This window comes from Phyllopteryx taeniolatus, chromosome 7, assembly GCF_024500385.1.
Source record: "Phyllopteryx taeniolatus isolate TA_2022b chromosome 7, UOR_Ptae_1.2, whole genome shotgun sequence".
NCBI lineage: Eukaryota > Metazoa > Chordata > Actinopteri > Syngnathiformes > Syngnathidae > Phyllopteryx > Phyllopteryx taeniolatus.
Genome location: NC_084508.1, coordinates 22,718,178 through 22,739,892, shown reverse-complemented (window position 1 = coordinate 22,739,892; position 21,715 = coordinate 22,718,178). Strand labels below are relative to the sequence as shown.

The 21,715-nt window shown below is 40.1% G+C and overlaps 2 protein-coding genes across 2 annotated transcripts; one reads left to right on the top strand and one right to left on the bottom strand.

The window, feature by feature from the left end:
* Positions 1–690: 690 nt before the first annotated feature.
* ctbs (chitobiase, di-N-acetyl-) lies at positions 691–7,658 on the top strand. Its single transcript, XM_061780808.1, has 7 exons — positions 691–865; positions 1,943–2,081; positions 4,549–4,757; positions 4,828–4,999; positions 5,075–5,172; positions 6,448–6,609; positions 7,161–7,658. Exons 1-7 carry the CDS (start codon positions 749–751, stop codon positions 7,347–7,349), a joined length of 1,086 nt encoding a protein of 361 aa, XP_061636792.1. The 5' UTR covers positions 691–748; the 3' UTR covers positions 7,350–7,658.
* A 141-nt stretch (positions 7,659–7,799) lies between these two features.
* On the bottom strand, positions 7,800–21,584 carry spata1 (spermatogenesis associated 1). Its single transcript, XM_061780804.1, has 12 exons — positions 19,821–21,584; positions 19,630–19,736; positions 17,844–17,961; positions 17,693–17,746; positions 15,434–15,800; positions 13,099–13,237; positions 12,957–13,017; positions 12,756–12,873; positions 12,554–12,679; positions 10,870–11,045; positions 9,936–10,034; positions 7,800–9,849 (listed from the first exon to the last, which is right to left on the bottom strand). Exons 1-12 carry the CDS (start codon positions 19,899–19,901, stop codon positions 9,700–9,702), a joined length of 1,596 nt encoding a protein of 531 aa, XP_061636788.1. The 5' UTR covers positions 19,902–21,584; the 3' UTR covers positions 7,800–9,699.
* Positions 21,585–21,715: the final 131 nt, after the last annotated feature.

Sequence of the window (21,715 nt, the reverse complement as noted above, 5' to 3'; positions counted from 1 at the left end):
TTTGCAGAAAACATTTATTTCAGTGGTTCAATTCAAAAAGTAAAACTCGTATATTATATAGATTCATTAAACACATGGGGAAATACTTTTCAGAAGACCGATTCAGACCTACTTTCTATATGAAAAATAATGTTTTTTTTATGTTATTATTATTTCGTTAGCTGTAAGCTATAATCATCAAATTATAAAAAATAAATTAATATTTGACTCTGTGTCAGGTGACTGCATGAAGCTTTAAACGGTATTCCATTTTATTGAGATGCACCTGTAAGTAACCCATTTGCTCAAGCTGCCAGCAGGTGGCGTAGTCCCCCCCCCCCCCCCCCCTCCCTGTACTTTAACAGCGGTTCGCAACCTTTTTGGGACCCCTTTTAGGGAAGAATTTTTCTATGGACCCCTTGATAATCCTAACGCCAATTAAGCATTGATGAAAGAGGTGTAATTTCTGAACGTCCCAACCTAAATATTGCCAACGTCGATAGGTGGTCGCACATTATAGACAAGCAACCATTGACACTTACATTCATACCTATGAATGATTTAGAGCTTTGAATTAACCTAATGGCTTGTCGGAGGAACCCAATGGGTTCTTCTTTTTAAAAGTTGTGTATACACGTACGTATCATATAGTTTAACGAATGTTTACGTTATAGAATTATTACTGACTGATGTTTGTCCCTCATCGGCCACCGTCGAGCACGAACTTTCCGGAGAGCGGCTTGGCTTCCATCGGAAGCCCTCATTTAAAATGCCACCCTTCTTTCTTGGGTTTTTATCGTCCTTAATCCTGGTTATCCGGGCCGACCCCTGTCCGTGTGAGAGAGAAGAGTTATGCCAACAGATACGCGACGAGCGAGATTTCGAGGTACTTTTGATCGACCCTTGAAACTATTAACGGAATAAATCCACTTGAAATCCTTCCTGTTTTATTTCCTCGGTTATTGGTTTCTTTGTTTGCTTGTTTTTTTAAATTTATCCTGTTGCTTTGCAGAGCAGTGTATGAAACATGTTTTCAAAACGTTAATATTTGTGTACTAGTTTGTCAAGTGTCATTTATTTTGCATGAAAAAAGACCAGGAAGTCCTCGGTGTACGACGATGTTACGTACGGCGTGCAGCGGAATACGTCATCACAACACAGCACGCTCAGTTACCGCAGTAGCTACTGTTTCTCAAAATAATTTCTGTGATTTTACTCGTACGTAAGCGTAGGTTAGTAATACAAAGCACCAAAATTGGCTAAACAACACTAACGATTCAATTAACCTTGAACTTAATGCTATTGCATTGAACCCACAAGATGTCATTGTTTGGCATAAATAATGCTACAAAATCCATCTTAAAAATGAATACAAAGCCTCTCCTAGCTGAATTTGGGCATAGGTGGGGTACACCCTGGCTTGGTCGGCTGTCAATGCTTCATTTAGACAAACGAGCATTCACATGCACTCTTACGGACAATTTAGTCTTCAATGAACCTACCGTGCATGTTTTTGGACTGTGGGAGGAAACTCCCACGAGCACAGGAGAATATGCAAACGCCACACAGCAAGGCCTGAGCCTGGATTTGAATCCACAACTTCAGAACTGTGAGGCAGGTGTGCTGACAAGTTGCCCAACCTTTCTGATTTACCCAAAAGATGATCTCTATGCTGTTGAATGAGAACGTGAGTCCAAACTTAGGACTGGCACTAGTGTTTTTTTTTGTTTGTTTGTTTTTAAATATAAAGTTATTTGTTTATTTGATGTGGACATGAGGTCAATTTTGGAATGGCTCTGCATGTGTCCTTATGTATATAAAAAAAAAAGCAAATACTGGCTACACAGGGAAACTGTGTGTCGAGTTTGCTGAATAGAGATAAATGAGTAAAATCGACATTTGGATTTGATTGAAATATAAGACGTGAGTGGAGTGTGGTGTGTGTGTGTGTGTTCGCTCTCAGGTGTTTGTGTTCGACGTGGGCGGGAAGACATGGAAGTCGTACAACTGGAGCGTGGTGACGACAGTGGCCACATTTGGGAAATACGACCCGGAACTTATGTGTCATGCTCATTCTAAAGGAGCACGGGTAGTACTCAAAGGTATTTTCTTGATCAAATCATGTCTTTCCGTTATTGTCTACTTATCGTTAGCCTAAACCATAATTGCTTAAGTCATTTTTAACTTACTAACAGAATTTTAACAAGAATTACCAATGTTCTTGCTAAAATAATTTTTTTCCCCTTTATGTTAAGCTACTCAGGCATTCACGTCACGGCTCTGCAAAGGTTGACTCGAGGCAACTAGACTTGTTTGTTGAATTTGTTTTCAGAAAATGTTCAATAACACAACTAAACAACAAATTTATTGTCTTATAATAAATAAGTGATAGTAATATAATAAATATAAAACAAATATAATAATAAGTGATTTAGGATCATTTTGATGTGCTGAATCCAAATATCCTATTGGTTTTGCTGGTCAACTTTGTGAAGTATGGCCAAATATTTTTGTTTACATGTACAGGTATTTTGGAATTAGATGTTCAAATAAACGGAGGTTCGTGCCCTGAATTTTGAATGATGATGTAACATTCAATTTACAGGTACCGTAATGTCTCATGTATAATGCAATTTTTTTCCCCCCTAAAAATGTCAAAACACAATGGTGCGTATTATACATAGGTATAGGGGGAAATGGGGGGGGGGGGGGGGGACTGCCATTTTATAAATGTATGCCGCCATCTAGAGGTTATGAAAAAGCGGTACATGTTAATTTCAATATGCCACTGCCACCTAGAGGTTATGAGCGAGGTATACACTTTCATTCTAATATGCCAGTGCTACCTAAAGGCTATGAAAAATGTGTAGCCTATACTTTCATTCCATTATGACAGGGATACATATGACTGCATAATATATACAGTTGTACTCATAAGTTTACATACTGTGGCAGAATTTGTGAAATATTGTTTTTTAAACTACGACTGATGACTGAACAACAAGCATCATTAATTTCTTTATGGTTATGTTTTTTTGACGATAATGCTTTTCTGAAATGTTTGACAGTTTAAATTGAATCCAATAAAAATAAATGTGTTTCGCCTGGCCCTGCATGTTTTCTTTAAAGAATTGTACATATCTTACAAATTCTGCCCGGGTAATCAAACATATGAGCACAACTGTATCTTTTCTCATTTACTAAATAAAAATAGGGCTGTGAATTTCAAAATAACAGCAAGTAAATAAAGTAGTATTACATGTTCAAATAAAGTGCTTAACTTTAGAATAATTATTTGAAAAAACTAACAAAATAAAGACAATACTTCGTTTTGATCATATGAGTAGAAGCAAAATCGTGCATTGTAAAAATGCATTATACATAGGTAGAAGGTTTTTCCAGAATTTTTAGGTCAACTTTGGGGGTGCGTATTATACATGAGTGCTCATTATACACGAGAAATTCCGGTAATTACTTTTATCCATTTCTACTATTTACAGTAAGCAAAGTTTGAAACATTTGCTTAATAAACTGTTAACAAGTTGGCATAAAAACCTGACCTGAACAAAAGAAACGGATGTCATTTTCGGATTCACCCATGCAAAATTGTCCTAAATCAGTTAAAAAAAATACACAACTTACAATTGTTTTGTTGTTGTTGTAAGCCAGTGTTATGATTTAGAGACCATTCTACCGAATCAGTGCCATCTGCTTGTTGTAATTCTCTCAAAATAAATATTTATTTCTTTGTCTTTTTCAACGCAAAATCGGATCGTACTTGTATGAATTATTAAAAATGTGTATTGACCCATCTCAAGTAACTTAATTTATTTGTGTCATTGTTTTAATGTACAGTGAACAGGACTGAAAGTAACAGGAGTGAGTTTGTAGTATAGAATTAGCAAATACAGGAAATACAGGCACATGGCATTTATGTTACTAGCATATTGAAACTGAGCACATCATAATGAATCAACAAAAATGTTTTATTATTATTTTAAAAATAAACATAATATTGGGGGAAAAAATCCAATTGAACTTTTGGCCTTCTCATGTCCTGTAGATGTCACTTTCTGTGGACCAAGTGACTCAAATTTTTCAGAAGGGGTAGTAATGTGTTAGGGTTACAGGAAAGGGAAAATCCAGGGACGTGTAAATTTAATATTTTTGTAAATTATTATTTTTTTTTACAACAAACAAACCTACAATATAGTTGGAATGAGGAGTAACAAATATACGTAAAAATATAACATTTCCCAAAAATTTAAATTCCTATATTTCATGGTAAGCTAATTTTAGGATGCTGGGACAGGCAAAAATACATTTTTCCACCCTTAAATTAATCATTTAAATTATATTAAATATGCATTTAGGACACGTTGCTGAGTAAAAAAAATATTTTACAGTTCATTTTGTCATGAATTTATACATTCTTGTTTCCTGATGCCGCAAATGTCACTGATTCGATAGAATGACCCTTAGGCAATTATGCTATTAGGTTGACAATGTCAAATTATATCCACATTTTCGGGATATGTTGGAAAGCTCATTTGTATGTCTTTCATTCAGGTGACATTCGCCTCGCTTACATTGTGGACCAAAACAACAGGACAGGTTGGATAACGGAGAAGGTCAACTTGGCCAAAAGTCAGTTCATGGATGGGATCAATATTGACATTGAACAAGCAGTAGAAGAAGGCTCGTCCGAGTACTTTGCTCTGGCAGACCTGGTCAAAGAAACCACTGAGGCTTTCCACAAGGAGATCCCTGGTTCTCAGGTGATTATGTTACTCTGAGCACCACAAAACACAGCTAAAACCTCTCTGCTGACCCAATCCTGTTCTTTAGGTGTCATTTGATGTTGCCTGGTCGCCCGAATGTATCGACAAGCGCTGCTACGACTACATCGCCATCGCTGAGTCCTGCGATTTGCTCTTTGTGATGTCCTATGATGAGCAGAGTCAGATACTGGGAGACTGTATCGCCATGGCCAATGCCCCCATCACTCAAACTCTTAACGGTTCGTGATCCACTTGTTTGTCAAGGGTGAAGTAACCAATTAATGATGAGCACTCTCATCTCTCTCTCTCCCCAGCCTATGATCAGTATTTGAATTTGAAGATAGCGCCACAGAAGTTAGTGATGGGTGTGCCGTGGTATGGCTATGACTACCCTTGTCTCAACTTCACACAGGTAGAATATTCATATAAAGAAGTGTTGCTGAACATTTATTGAACAAAGGCACATATTTTATGTTTGAAAAATATCACAAAATGTCGCAAAAAGTGGGTACATAGGTCAATTATGTACCTTCCACCATCTAATTTAAGAGCATTTGATTGGTCTGCCAATCACTACACGTTGCTGTCATAGATAGATGAACAAAGATACATTATTTGTTGTAAAAATATTTTTTCTCGCGTCACACCTGAGGATCTCATAGCACACTAATGTGCAAGTGCGCACTGGTTGAGAATGATTGATCTCAACCATTGATTCTCTATTGGTAGGACACAAAATTGGGTTACGGACAGCAAGTAAATTTTTTTACTAGGTTGACGACGGTGCCGAACAGCTCGCAACTAACTAATTTGCACAGCGGCATATGAATACGCCGTCATGTGGCACGAGAAGGTACACTCCACCGTACTTACTGTTTTTCCATATTGATTGTTTTTAATACAAATATTTACTGTAATTATGACTTTACTGGTGCAGGTTAGTGATAGACCACGCCGTGATCTGACTTGCGTCCAAAATCAGATTACAGGAGGTCGCTGCATGAAGGAATGGAAATTTGTCGTAAATTGAGGTCCCCCCTCTGCGGTGTAATATTTCATTTTCATTCCAAGTCGGACTTGTCTTTTTGTTTGATAACACATTATTTTTGGCCGGCATATATCAGAAATGTTACTACTAGGGGTATAACAGTACATTTGTATTCATATTCAGATTTTATTTCTTTGCTGATTTTTTTCCTCTCTTCTAGCTAGTGAGGTCATGCCTAGGATATTTGGTAGTGCGTCAAACTCAGTCAAACGTGAATATCAGTGAAGCACAAAGACAAATAAACGTAACTGTAAACTGCTAAGCAGTAAAACAGTCTTGTCTTAAATGACAATGTGTATGGCACAACTGGACAAAAGTATCTGGACATGCCTGAAGTCTCACTGCTTTGAATGTGAGTCCGCTCACTTCATGGAACTTGTTGAGGCTGGACCTGAAGTGAATAAGTGTCACACGAAAAAGCAAATAGGACAAGTGTCGAGTTAATTCTGTTCGCTTGAGGTCTCGTCTGATGTGACAGCAGTTCAAATTCTGAAGTTTTGTGAGAGACATATTTTAGTCAAATTACAAATGATAAGACTTAAGAGTCATTCGACTTTAGAAGGTCTGTTGTGTTTACATGCTTTTGCTACAGGCTGTCCTCTTTTCAGGTGCAAATGATTTTATCTTCCCATGTACCAGGATAACATCTGTTCTATCGCCAAAGTGCCGTTCCGTGGCGCTCTGTGTAGCGATGCTGCTGGAAAACAGAAAGCGTACAACTGGATCATGAAACAGGTCAGCAGCTCATTGTCAGGCCGCCTGTGGGACGCCGTACAGCAGGCGCCTTACTTCAATTACAAGGTATGCATTAGCTCTGCTTTAAGGTGTTTTGATTTCATACCATTTTGCAGCTTGAATACATTTCCCCTTAAGCAGGGTATACACACACACTGATTTTTAACATCTTTCTTAACCAATGCAAGAGACCCCACACACGAACCGTACCGTACAGTACAGTACTGAGTAGTAATAGTAGGAGTGGAAGTAAAGGAAATGGAAGACAGTAGGCTGACTGTTAGCCAATCTGGTAACTACATTTTGGTTGCGAACTCTTCTCATTGTCATTTATATTGTTATCAGGGGTGTCAAATGGGGAGGAGGGGGGCTGAGCATAGGGGGCCTCTGGCCATCTGTGAAAGGGGCCCCAATTCCCCCACCCCCTGTTGACAGATCATTTTAGAGTGAAAATACTGAATTTCGGACAAATTATCAGTGTGTGTGTGTGTGTGTGTACCCTTCTTTAGAAACAGCAATAAAACTTTCTTGTTTTAACATCTTCAAGTAAACCAAAACTTTAGGCCCTCAGTACCGCTCATTTTGCAGTCAATCGTCTGTGTGTGTGTTGCCCACAGGACCCGGAAGGACAGATTCACCAGGTCTGGTATGACGACCCAGAGAGTATTTGCCTCAAGACGGACTTTGTAAAAGCTAAAGGTTTGAGAGGAGTGGGCATGTGGAATGGCAACATCTTGGACTACAGCGACGATCCGGTTGCTAGGCAGCAGAGCGCAATGATGTGGAATGCTCTCTTTGGATGCTAGCTGGCCTAAAGTTTACAGCCTCTTGACATTTACGGCTGCATTGTTGTTGCTAAGTCAACGAGTCCCTTTGTGACGATAACATTGTTCCAGTTCACAGAGGCATACATCCGCTTCAGACTTTGTTGCTTTAATGATGCTGCTACCTTTCAATGCAGTTTCGTCTCCGACATTCCACGGGGCTGTAGAAGTCCACTGTTATTCACTTTTTGTATTGTGCTTTGTATTAACGACCGCTATTGAACTCACTGAGATCCGCGTACTAGCCTGCCTTTTACACACAGTATCCAATAAAAGTATGATATGACAGAACCCTTGGAATCATTGCAATAAAGTAATCTGACAGGAATAAAAGGTCTAATTTTGCCAAATTTTCATCTCTGATTGACGCATGCGTTTGAAAATTGTTTGGCCCAACCTTTCATTCGTCGAGAGATTATGATGTTGTCTGTGTAAAAATAACAGCGGCAACCTTTGGTCAACACATTTAAACGTGCTTGTGATTTGTGCCACACTCTACGAGGAGAAAAACAGGAGATGATGAATGGCTTATAACTATGATTTCTTCGAAGACACAAGCATTAAAAAAAAACACACACACATTATAACAGCATGCAAGTTCACATGGGGAAAAAAAGATGACCAGTGAGATGACAAGTTAGTCAACCTCTCAACTCAAAAACACTTATTTTCCTTATTTTACACATATGAAACAATAAAACTGGAAATGGTCAAGGAAGAAAATGTTAACCTTTTAGTAGACAAGACACAGAACAAGCACTTTGAGAATGATGAGATACAATTTAGTAAAAACTTGTTCAAATAAAAAAGGACAGTTAAAATACAACCTGATGGGTGCTATAAAAACTACCGGTATGTGCCTATTTCTCCTTAAGTGAGGTATACACACGCACGAACAGGTATAGTTATTTGCCACATGCAACTGCTCCCCCCCCCCACAAACCACATACAACAGTCTTACTTTGTCTCATAGCAAAGTCATAATACAATATCAGAGAGAGAGGAACATGGTCTGTTTCCTTATTATGAGGTTATAATTACATAGAATACTTTTTTTTATAGGTAAAAAGGCATATTTTTCTAACAGAGAAAATCCAAACCAAACTGTCACCATAATAAAAAAATTCACCATTTTTAACTATCATAGAAGGATAAAACAACAAAACACAATCTTAACTAAGGCAAATAACAGGTGTAATGATTGCATTGCCAATACGCCTCATTTAAAAACATTTTTTTACTTATAAACAAACAATAAAGACTCACGCTTTGTTGCTCTTCAATAACAGTCCGTGTGGGAAAATACTCATCTAAAAATTCCGCGGTACTGCGAATAATCTGTGATATAATTACGATCAAAAAAGAAAGAATCCGCGACGCACTGAAGCCGCAAAAAGTGAACTCTATAATATTGTTTGTTTTAAATGGATGTAAAGAATTAAGCAGTTTGTGGATCGTGATTTAATGCTTCAATTAAATTCATTGTCCTGCTGCTCCTTACGTGTGCACCTTGGCCACCTGGGGTCAGTATAATACAGAAATAACAAAACATACAAGCAAGCAGCTATTCCGTTAGCTGCAGTAATAGTAGTCATTTTTCACAAAGGATAAATAATATATGCCTTTGAGTATTGTTATATTGTCGATCTACGTGTTGATGCACTGTTTGTGTTGAAATAGCTGTTTCTTAAGGTTTATAACACCACGACACAGATGCTGTTTGTTAGCCTATCTATGGCGTTTTTGCATTGCAATAAGCTCAACAGACTGTCGTAAGGTAAAGCTATGTGGTTGTTTTGATGACAAGGTGCAATTCTTTTAGTTGAATTTTTAGTTTGACATTAAACTTCAACTGGGATTGGCAATAAACAACTTGAAGCCTTTTAAGAAGAATGGTTCATTACCTGCCAAACTGCTACTTGTGTAGCGAGTTTTCAATGCCACCTTACAGTGATATACTGTTTTTAAATTTTTTGCATGCAAATCAAAGCAAATAATTGTCAAAACAACAGCTCAGATCTGGAAAAACTCAGTCAGTCAAGTCACTAGTATCTCAAGGCAGGCACCACTGTTTTAAAGGGTAATGTAAGATGAGTTTTAAATGATATATATACATGCACCTATCTACTGTATTGTATTTTGCTGTGAACCAAGTTTAAGTAGCTCAATTTAAAATGATACAGACAAAAAATTAGCACATTGCTCCGTTAATAATTTTACAGTCCACGCCTGGTTGGTGTTCTACAGCCATGTCAATTCTAGTTTTTAGGTGTTACAGGAGTAACTAGCCACGTGTTCCAGTTTTTAAAAAAAAACATCTTGTTCTTGGGATTCAGTTGGAGCTGTTTTGGAATTTTCCTTTGTCTCGCCTGCCGCTCACAAAGCTGAGAGACGCCGCAGGCACCCGCTGACAAGAATGACTCTTCTTCTGGGCCAGTTCTGCCTTCAGTGCCCTCAGTTCAGTGGCAGCCTGTTTCCTCAGCTACAGCAGTGTTTATGGGAAGACATGACGTTCCGTGAAGGACCTTTTTTATTTCGCTCTAGGAGCTGGTACTTTTTAAGATTTACCTTTATCTCCGTCACCAGCTTCATCTTGGCGTCTTCGACCTTCCTCTTCAGGTTGTCCATGTCATGACTTTCTGTCAGGATCTGAATGATCAGCTCATTCTAAACACATTTGTTCCCCACTTATTTAAAGAGAAATATAGGCATAAAAATTAACAAGTACAAAAACTTACACGTTACCTGAGTATTTATTATCCATATGATGTTTTACTTTTACTGCTTACATTTGAAAACAAATATCTGTACTTTGAACTCCTTACTTTGTCCGACTAGGCTCGTTACTTTTTTCAACCTCCGCGGATGACAACGTAAAGGTAAAGTCAACCGCGGTTAAGATCCCAGATTGAGTGACATTTTGGGGTCTTTCTTATATTACGAGTTACTTACGAGTTATAATAGGCCCAACCCTGTTAGCTCGCAAGCTAGCTGATGGCGAGCACCCATCATCGGGGCGTAGAAAGCCCAGCGACTACCCAGTGGAATATATTCCAGCCACCAAAGGGTTTAAGCGGATATATTTTTGCGGCTCAAACATCTACCGATCCATTTTTCAGTCAAGTGAAGTGAGGCTACTTGATTGCTAGCAGTTTTAAAACTGCAAACTTCCCTACAGGAGTTGAATCAATACTTCTACTTCCATCCATCCATTTTCCATAACGCTTATCCTACTTCTACAATTACCAGAGCGTGAGTAATTTTGCCACTTCTATAGATAGTGAGTATAATGGTAGAAGGATGATGAGGATGGAGCTGCCAGGCAAGAGAGCTAGAGGAAGACCAAAGAGAAGGTTGATAGATGACATGCGGGCAGTTGGTGTTAGAGAGGAAGATGCAGGAGATAGGCTTACATGGAAAAGGATGACACGCTGTGGCGACCCCTAACGGGACAAGCCGAACGGTAAAGAAATTGCATTTGTCACAATTGATTTGAACGTACCTTTTCAGAGGACCTTCCTTGTTTTTGCGGCTTGCTTCTGCAATCTCTGGCGTGGAGCTGATGCAGGAGTTTGTTGTAAAATGTCTCCAGCTCTTGCCGCACATTCCTCAGTGCGTCTTCCAAAGGTGCGGTGGCCTTCTTGGTATCAAAATACTTCTTTTTCCAGCTGTCGCGGGCTTGTCATATCAACAGGAAATAACAGAGGTTTTTCAAAAAACACTTCCAGGGATACATTTTAACATACTCTTCTATCTGAAATTAAAACCAAACACCTGACAAAGTGACAAACAGTATCTTAGCCAAAGACCCTTGCAAATCTTATTGCTCTGAAAGGGTCAATATAAGGGGTTCCTCAGAACATGAACAGGGCCATTACGAAGGAAAAATTAAAACACAGGCAACTTTATAACTACTACATTTTTTTCATAGATAACCAAATTGAAATGTTTAATTTATATTACAAAACATTTTATCTAACAAAACAGTATCAAATCCAAGGACTTTTTTTTTCTTTACTCCACTTTGGAAACTTATAACTGTTAACATGTATAATTACATGCACATTATTCCTGACATATAATGTTTGATTAATTAATTTTACTTCATATAAATTACACAATCAAATTACAGCATTTTTAGTTCTTTGTCATTTGTTTAATCACATTTCTTTAAAAAATCCCATACATAAGAGTATTTAATTTATATTGATATTTTTAAATGTTTGGCAAACTAATTTGTATATATATTTAAAATATTTAACAAACATTTTATTTCATGAAAAACTATTGTTTTACACTATTTTGGTTTTACAGTTCGTTTGCCTAATAGAATATTGGCCTAAGTCATTTTAAACTTACTGTCACAATATATATAAAAAAACAAAAATACCAATCTACTCGCTAAAATTTGTGTATTTGTTTTGTTTTTTGGGGGTTTTTTTGTCTGTGGAGATTGTCAGTCATCCAGGTCATGGTAATCGGCATAGGCTAAATCGAGGCAACTGGAGTCTTGTTGTTTGTTTAATTTGTTGTGCTTTTTCATTTTCCAAAAGCCTTAAAGAATTACTCAGGTAATTATCCTAGTCGACTAACGATTTCGAATATTTCAAAAATGCTTCATTAACCAATTTTATTTTATTGTTACAAAAGCAATACGCAATCAAGTTATTGTGTTGTGTTGTCTTTCGCCTTGTCCCATCAGGGGCTGCCACAGAGAGTCACTTCCATCATTTGTTTGGCAGTTTTTAAGCCAGATATCCTTCCAGACTCAACCGACCCATTGTATTGTTATATTTTTTTCCATCCAGGCTTGGGATCTGCAGTGGCTGGGTATTGGGGCACTGACCAGTAATTGAATCCGGGCTTTCTGAACGAAAAGCAGCAGCACGTACACATTACCTATGCAGATTTTACTTTGTCAATGTTTTAATTCAATTGGTATGAAAATATTTGACAAATTAATTTCATTTTTATTTCAATGTTTTTACTTAGCGTTATACATAATAGACAGTATGAATTTGGACTGTAATTGTATCATACAATGTTAATTAAAAAACATCTGACAGCCAGAAACCATTTTTAGAGGAGTGCCCCAAGAACGTGTTTTAAGACCACACTCAATCAGGTAACTGAATACACTTTGAATGTTTGTAACATTTTGGTTATCTTCTTAAGTTTTCCACCACCTTGGTTCCTGCGGTGTCTGTTCTGGGCCAACAAATCTTTCCCTTTCCTGAGCAGTTCTTGTCTTTTCCACTCCAACTGCTTCCTTTCCTCCTTCACCAGCTTTATTTCCTCTATTAGTTCTTCCCCTATAAGAGACAAACATTGTTTCAAATGTGACCTAATAGTCCTTGTGTGTGCTGTTTTCCTGACGCGATGGCTGACTATTATTCGGGATGACAGTTGCAACAACAGGTTTGTGGGTTGTCATGGTCAGGTCTAGACCAGGAGGCGGAGAAGTGCACCGGATGGGTCGGGATAACACAACTGGGCTTTCTGTCACCTTTAAAACGAAAAGAAACAACAATTTTCATACATTCTTATGCATAGAACATCATGTTTTAAAAGGTCCATTTCAACCATTACCCCACTTGTTGTTTTAGACCTGAGAGACAGAAATGTGTGCACATCTCGTGATTTCCCGAGCCTGCGGATAGAAAGACAGAAATGTGCTAGTAAATCTTTAGAACAAGCACACAGTGTACAGTGAACTGGGAGCTAAGCTCACCGCCTGTCTGAATCTCCATCCTCCACCAACTCCACAGGTCCTGAATCTTTGGCGACTCTGCTTCCTTGCTGATGATGTATCTTCTTTCTCCATGTGGTTTCTGCCTCCTTGGGATGCTCCTTCACCTGAGCCAAGCTACCTTTACAAAATGTTATCAAAGATTTATACATTTATTTCTCTCTATTTTTGGGAGCAACAATTTAAAATAAAAAAAAGAAAGAGCAAATTATTCCAGAATTCACTTTGTCGTTGTTACTACAAAGAAATACACACACACACACACACACACACACACACAGAGCGGCTCAAATAAGTATTTAACTCGAAACCATTTTTCTCACTAAATGTATTTCTAAAGATGCTATTGACATGAAAATTTCACCAGATTTTGGGAACAATCCAAGTAATCAATACATACAAAGAAAGTATATAAGTATATCACTATATAAGAATAATGTGGAATGACACAGGGAAAAAGTATTGAACACATGAAGAAACGGAGGTCCAAAAAGGCATGGAAAGCCAAGACAACACCTAAAATCTATCAATAATCCAATAGCAATCGAGCCCCTTGTCAGCGCAAATGCATAATAGCTGGTTCAGTCCTAATTGATGGCCTACAAAAAGGTCTCATTGCCAAGGTGTGAGTCAAGACACATCTCATGATGGGTAAGAGCAGAGCGCTAGTTCAAGACCATCACAAACTATTTGTTGCAAAACATAACGATGGCATTGGTTACAGGCGCATATCTAAGCTTCTGAATGTTCCAGTGAGCACGGTTGGGGTCTAAATATGTAAGTGGAAAGCAAATCATACCACCATAGATTTGCCTCGATCAGGTGCCCCTCGCAAGAGACATTCTGGACAAAAATCTGCTACCATCTACGAGGACGATGAAAATGAAACGAGGGTGGACATTTCATCAGGACGATAATCCAAAACATACTGCCAAGGAAACTCTCAATTGGTTTCAAAGAAGAGAAATAAAGCTCCTAGAATGGCCCAGCCAATCACCTGACTTGAATCCAATTGAAAATCTATGGAAAGAAGTGAAACTCAAGGTCCAGAAAAGAAGCCCAGGGAACCTTTACAATTTGAAGACTCCTTGTGTGGAGGAATGGGCCAAAATCACACCAGAGCAATGCATGCCACTCGTTTCAACATACAGGAGGTGTCTTGAACATGTCATTGCAAATAAAGGCTTTTATACAAAGTTTTAAATAAATGCTAGTTGGCATGTCCAATACTTTTTCCCTGTGTCATTTCACAATATTACGCACAACTTAATTTCTGATCTTATTTGTTCTACTTTCTGTCACGTCGGTCTCCGTTTGCGGTCGAGGGTGGTCACTGCTTTTGTAGTTGAGTTATTGTCACTTGGCACTTCCTGGGTTGTTTAGCACTTCTGGTTTTGAGTGTCACGTTGAGTGAGTCACGTTCAGTTTGTATTAGTTCTAGTTTTGCTTCTTTTGTCACGTGTTACTACAGGTGTTTCGAATTTGGGTTCATTAGTAATGATATTTAAGCCCTGGGAACGTCGCACCTAGTAAGTCTTCGTATCCAGCATTCCTATCCATGTTTTGATCTTGTGTATGACCGTGCTCGTTTTTTGAACCTCGTCCTTGCCTCACGTCTTTTGGATGCTGTTGCCTGGTTGGATTGACTACATGTGTGCCGAACCCTGCCCGTAATAAACCGCCTACGTTTTTCCTCTTACCGACTGTGTCTTGGCCTTTGTGTCCTACCCGGTCTGTCTCAGGAACCGTGTTAGTACGTTCTGGCCAGATATAGACACAGCAGATACAGATGTGGTCCGAATGGCTCTGAGGAATCAGGGACAAAAGATAGCTCAACAAGAGGAGACACTTCCCAGTGTCTGCTCGGGATTCACGGAGCCGGTCTGTGTCAGCAACTGTGTTACTTTCTTTGTATGTATGGGTTACTTGGGTTGTTCCCAACATCTGGTGAAATTTTCATGTCAATAGTACCTTGAATCATTTATTTAGATGTTACTCCAGTTTCTTGTCTGGTCATTTAAAAAAACATTTCATTGAATTATTTGAACTTCATTTTTAAAAACAACAAATAATTTATACAAATATTATTAAATACCAAGTAAGAGTCTATCTAATTTAATTTGGGAACAAATAAGAAGTAATATTTAAGTAATATAATGATGATAATGATAATAATAATGTGTGTCTCGTTCATGCTCCAGCCAGTGCTAGCCTCCATTTTGGTACTATCATAGGTAAGTTTCCAAATAAGAACAAAAAAGTTCGATTGAGTCCTCAATGCAAATGTAATAACACGGTGTAAACATTAAATGTTCACCTTTATTCGGCGCTTGACTCTTGGACTTTCTCTGGCCACGCTCCCCACTCTCGTGCCACTCGATCTTATTGCCAGAGAGACCATCCTCCTCCTCGCCACGTCCTCCCTCTGAGGAGCTGTAACCCTGCTCGTCGTCATCCTCCTCCTCCTCCTCCAAGCTGGAGGTGGGAACAAGCTGGTGGGAAGACTGGGGGATGTGGGGGAACTTCACGGGCTCTTTTGTCTCAGCTGGAGAGCTCCAAGTCTTGTGGGGGTAGTAGGTCGGGTGGTCCGGGGAGCTGCTGCTGGTGTCTGGGCTGAGTGAATGGGAGGAAAGGCTGCTTTCGTTCTCCACTGTGGGTAGTAGGTAAAGTTCTGGCTGGGGAGCCTTGAAAAACAGTCATGAACATCAGTGGATTAAAAGGTACAAGAGGGCTCAGTAAAGTGGAAAAAAATATATTTAAATGTATTTGTCTGTCCGACCATATTGCGGTTTAACAGCCTCAGCTTTTTGTTACACTATAGGTGACAAGACAAAAAAATTACAGTGGGACCTTGATTTATGAGCTTCATTTATTCCGTGCCCATACCCGTAATTCAAATCAACTTTCCCCAATAATCCGTTTTGGGGATTTCTAATAAGAAAAATGGTACTGTGCAATATTATACTGTATAAAAATCCATCCATCCATCCATTCTCTACCGCTTATCCGGGTCGGGTCGCGGGGGCAGTAGCTTCAGCAGGGACGCCCAGACTTCCCTCTCCCCAGCCACTTCATCCAGCTCTTCCGGGGGGATCCCGAGGCATTCCCAGGCCAGCCGAAGGATGTAGTCTCTCCAGCGTGTCCTGGGTCGTCCCCGGGGTCTCCTCCCGGTGGGACATGCCCGGAACACTTCACCAGGGAGGCGTCCGGGAGGCATCCGAATCAGATGCCCCAGCCACCTCATCTGGCTCCTCTCAATGCGGAGGAGCAGCGGCTCTACTCTGAGATCCTCCCGGATAACCGAGCTTCTCACCCTATCTCTAAGGGAGAGCCCGGACACCCTGCGGAGGAAACTCATTTCGGCCGCTTGTATCCGGGATCTTGTTCTTTCGGTCACGACCCACAGCTCATGACCATAGGTGAGGGTAGGAACGAAGATCGACCGGTAAATTGAGAGCTTCGCCTTTCGGCTTAGCTCTTTCTTTACCACAACGGACCGACGCTGCACCGATCCGCCTGTCGATCTCACGTTCCATTCTTCCCTCACTCGTGAACAAGACCCCAAGATACTTGAATTCCTCCACTTGGGGCAGGATCTCATCCCCGACCTGGAGAAGGCATCCCACCCTTTTCCGACTGAGGACCATGGTCTCAGATTTAGAGGTGCTGATTCTCATCCCAGCCGCTTCACACTCTGCTGTGAACTGCTCCAATGAGAGTTGGAGGTCACGGCTTGATGAAGCCAACAGAACCACATCATCTGCAAAAAGCAGAGATGCAATACTGAGGCCACCAAACCGGACCCCCTCTACGCCTCGGCTGCGCCTAGAAATTCTGTCCATAAAAGTTATGAACAGAATCGGCGACAAAGGGCAGCCTTGGCGGAGTCCAACCCTCACCGGGAACGAGTCCGACTTACTGCCGGATATGCGGACCAAACTCTGACTCCGGTCGTACAGGGACCGAACAGCCCGTATCAGGGGGTTCGGTACCCCATACTCCCGAAGCACTCTCCACAGGACTCCCCGAGGGACACGGTCGAACGCCTTCTCCAAGTCCACAAAACACATGTAGACTGGTTGGGCGAACTCCCATGCACCCTCGAGGACCCTGCCGAGGGTGTAGAGCTGGTCCACTGTTCCACGGCCAGGACGAAAACCACACTGCTCCTCCTGAATCTGAGATTCGACTTCCCGACGGACCCTCCTCTCCAGCACCCCTGAATAGACCTTACCAGGGAGGCTGAGCAGTGTGATCCCCCTGTAGTTGGAACACACCCTCCGGTCCCCTTTCTTAAAAAGATTTCAAGCTTTAATTTGGTGGACTTCATCTGGGCACTTACTTTCTTAGGACCCATAGTTACAAAAACATACATTTGGGGAAATTAAAAAAGGAAAATGCGTGGACAAAACACAACAGACTCACTGCACGGTACCAACGTGAACTGATGGTGGCCGGACGTTGTGAGGTTTGCAAAGAAATGTCAGTCACCCACATGCTTGGTGGTAATAATTACAATAATTACAGGGATTGTTCAAAAAGGCAAAAATATGAAGATGAATCATGTTTTACATACATATGGTGGAGCAAATGTTTTCACTTTCACATCCTTCTCCTGCTTGCTTTTGACCTGTCACACAACAGACAAAAGCAAAGGTTAAAAAAGACCTTTTGGCCCAAACAAGCACTGAACTGCTCTTGCATAGTGTGATGTCAGATGGACTCACCAGAGCCAAGCTGCGGCCCACACACTTCAAGAAAGAGAATTTGTCTAGGCTCCTCTCTGCACCCAGGAGCTCCCCTAGTTCACTCCTCAGAGCTTTCAGGGTGACCTCAGGGTAAACCCTAAATAAGCAAAATATAGATGGGACTTACAATGAACACATTCACAGTCTTGTTTTCTTTTATTGGCCAGTACTACATGGAAACTTTGGTTTCAAGTTTTTTTGGACACTGAAGTGATTTTTTTTATTTTAATTTTTTTACTTATGCTTCATCCATCCATTTTCCGTACCACTTATCCTCACTCGGGTCGCGGGCGTGCTGTAGCCAATCCCAGCTGAGTCTGGGCGAGAGGCGGGGTACAATCGCCAGCCAATCTCAGTACTTATGTTTCAGTGAATAGTACATATAACAAGATGGTACCTTGCGGATGGGGGTTGGGAAATATTTGGAACTCATATATCACAGAACAATATATACTGGGAAAGAGAGGGGGGAACGGGACAGAAAAGGAGAATGAGGGAGAGAGGGGGATGGTGGGAGAGAAAATCAAGCGAAAGATCACGAGAGAAGGAGTGAGAGAGACAAAGAGGGCAAGAGAGAGGGTGATAGAAATTGAGGGGTACAGAAAGATGGAGGGATGTCAAAAGTGAGAGAGAGAGAATGAGAGAGAGAGAGAGAAATGCAGGCAAGTGGAGAGAGGGAGTGAGGGATGCAGGAGGAAGAGAGGAATGGAGGGATCAAAAGATAGAGGGATGTCAAGAAAGACAGAGAGAGAGAGAGAGAGGAGAGGGGCAAAGGCGTGTGGGGGGAGATAAAGAGAGAGGGATGTGAGTATGAGCGTAAGTGAGAGATAGAGAGTGGTCCAAAGGAGAGACAGAGGGAAGGAGAGATGAATGGAGGAAGAGAGGAATATAGGCAAGTGGAGAGAAAGAGAGAGAGAGAATTCTGAATTTCACTCTATAAAATAGCGTCTTAAATGTGTTTTATAATCTGCAACACGAGCGAGTCTATGTCGAGTACTTTGGGTGGGCTGAGCCCGTGACCTAATTTTGGAAAGTACTCTTCTGAAATTTGATCAAACAATTTAGACCTTGAAAAAGACAATTTGGTGGATGACCCAAAATATTATTATTGTTATGATTATATCTATTTATCGATTTATTCAATACATTGTAAAAGTCTGGTTTATTGTCAGAAAAGTACAGACCTTTTGTAACAGTATGAATACAATGAGTATTTCATCTCAGAGGAAGGAATATTAAACATTTTTAAGGTCACCTTTTGAGTAATAGACAACACTGTTGGAAATGTACTATATACAGTATATACTGGTACTTTGATTCAGGCTGCAATTGGCTCCACCATTACAAGGTTGATGTAATAAAAACCATTAAAATGACAAATACTGAAGCCATAATTTATTAACAATTATGATTGTCCCACGGTAATGTTCTTGACAAATTTTTTGAAAATATGGAAAAAAGTGAATTTTTATAGATTGGCTGCTCTGATCATGTATGACAGAAGAACTATATTAAGTCCTCCAACTTTTTGGTGTTTCTCAAAAGGAATGAGCGAACTCATCACAGTTTTCATGCTCAACTTCGATAACAAATAATGAGTCAATGGTGTTTACACATTAAAAGAAAAGTCCGCTTGTAACACTTTTATGGACTGTTTTGGTTTTAGTTAAGAAGTAACACTGAGAATAACTCTGTCATGTTTAATAGTTCATTCAATAAATATTGTAAATAATGTGACTTTCTTTCTGCAAAGACCAAGCGTGACCTGATGAAGCCCGCAGATATGAAGCTCTCTGTGGCTTCTGCGGAAACTTTGTTCAGCTTCACATTCCACTGGTCGTCTGGCACATAGAGAACATGCAGCTCCACAAACTGAACACACACACAACAAACATTGAAACCGGAACTCCAGAGTGTCGTAACGGATCATTTGTCTTCCATATACTGTGAACATACCTTGCAACTGATTGGTCTCCTCTCCACCGTATAAGTAGATTCACACGACAAGGCCATCTTCATCAGTGCAGTCATGCACATGCGTGCACCTCAAACAGAGGAACGCTGCGTTTTTATGGTGTCATTTGGCCCGGCGGAGGCGTGGACTGTTGTGAGTTGACTTGAAACTACAGTGGCTCTCCATACTAGAGAATCTTTTATGAGAATGCCAGCATCGGTTGCTCTGGTTGCAGACGAGGTAAAAGAACTCGCACTGTGCAACAGCTGGTGGTTTTTAGGCTGGCACAAGACAACACGTTTGCAACGAATCATTCTTGGAGCCGGTAACATCATACGAGTCTCGGAAATAAAGCGGGGGATAATATAAAGGCTAATAATGGGGAATATCTTGCTTCTCTGAAGCTGTTGCGCCATCATCGTTAATGCTCCCTGGTTCATGTTTCTCCATGTCGCTGCCGCCTTACAAGACTCCAAGATCTTAATCAAGATTTCATTCGCATTTAACTTAACCTCTCTCGTTATTTTTGTTGTTGTTTTACATCAGGTTGTCATCTGCATAGTTAAAAAAGCGTATTTTGACAAAGGTGTACACAATACAGATACAGCTGATATAAGATGTGTACACTACACACCGCTGTTCAAATGTCAGGTTTTTGCTATTAAAAACAAAATAAAAAATCAGACCATGATATATCATTGACGAGTGGTTTGCATCTTGTGGTATGGCCTGTACATTACTTCTCTCGAAGTCTTCTTTGAACAGTGGATTGTGATACCTTCACCCCTACCCGGTGGAGGTTGGCAGTGATGTCACTGACTATTGTCTTTGGGTGTTTCTTCAAAGCTCTTACAAGGTTTCTGTCATCAACTGCCTTGGCCGACCTGTACAATGTCTGTTTCTCAGTACACCAGTAGTTTCTCTCTTTTTCAGGACATTCCAAATTGTTGTATTGACTATGCCCAGTGTTTGTGCAATAGCTCTGATCGATTTTCCCTCTTCTCTCAGCTTCAAAATTGTCTTTCTGGTCTTCATGTTTGCTTAACAGCAAATGCAGTTATCACAGGTGAAACCCAAAGCCAAAAACAAGCACCAATATTTAAGCAATCCATCTAAAAGACAACACCTGAGTAACAAGAAACAGCTATCAGTCACATGTTCCAATACCTTTGCTCAGTTGAGAAGTGGGTGGGTTCAAACAAATGGTGTTCTGTCCTGAGTTGTTTAACACACCTACATGTAAATACCATGAGCTAAAAGCTGGAATTCTGAACTTTTGTTTCATATTCATGTTTTGATCTGAACCCCAAATGTCTTCAGTATACAACAAATAAAAATAGGAATTGACCTTCCCATTCCAATACTTGTGGAGGGGACTGTGCACACTTGTGCAACCACATTGTTTACTTTCCCTTCCCTGTCTAAAAGATTTTTTTTTTTCTTCCAAATTTCGTTGTACAGGTTAGTTTTTTTTTGTGTCACAAAAAACTGGGAGTGTACTCTACGTGTTTTCAAAAGCAGGGAATAAAAGTTAAAAGTCATCCAAAATATAAATATTAGAGATGGGTTAAAATGTTACTTATGAGGCAGCATCAAAGTACTGTTCTGTAGTTGTATTCTATTATTGCCACAAGGGAGAGCTAGTCGTTCCTTTCTCACGTGCGGCGTTCAAATTCCTCTGGTATTTTTGCAGCTCTTCAGATGCAAACTTTTCCCTCCCATCAAAAAAATCTCTTCGTTTAATCACGCACCACAAACGTGGAAATAAAATGAACAAAACATTGCACAGACAGAATCACAAACTTTGTGAATGATGATTTAACTTGCAGTGCTGTTGTTTCGGAGAACGTTGTCGAGTCCAACAGTACTTGAGAACCATGAAGGCACCAGTAGAGGA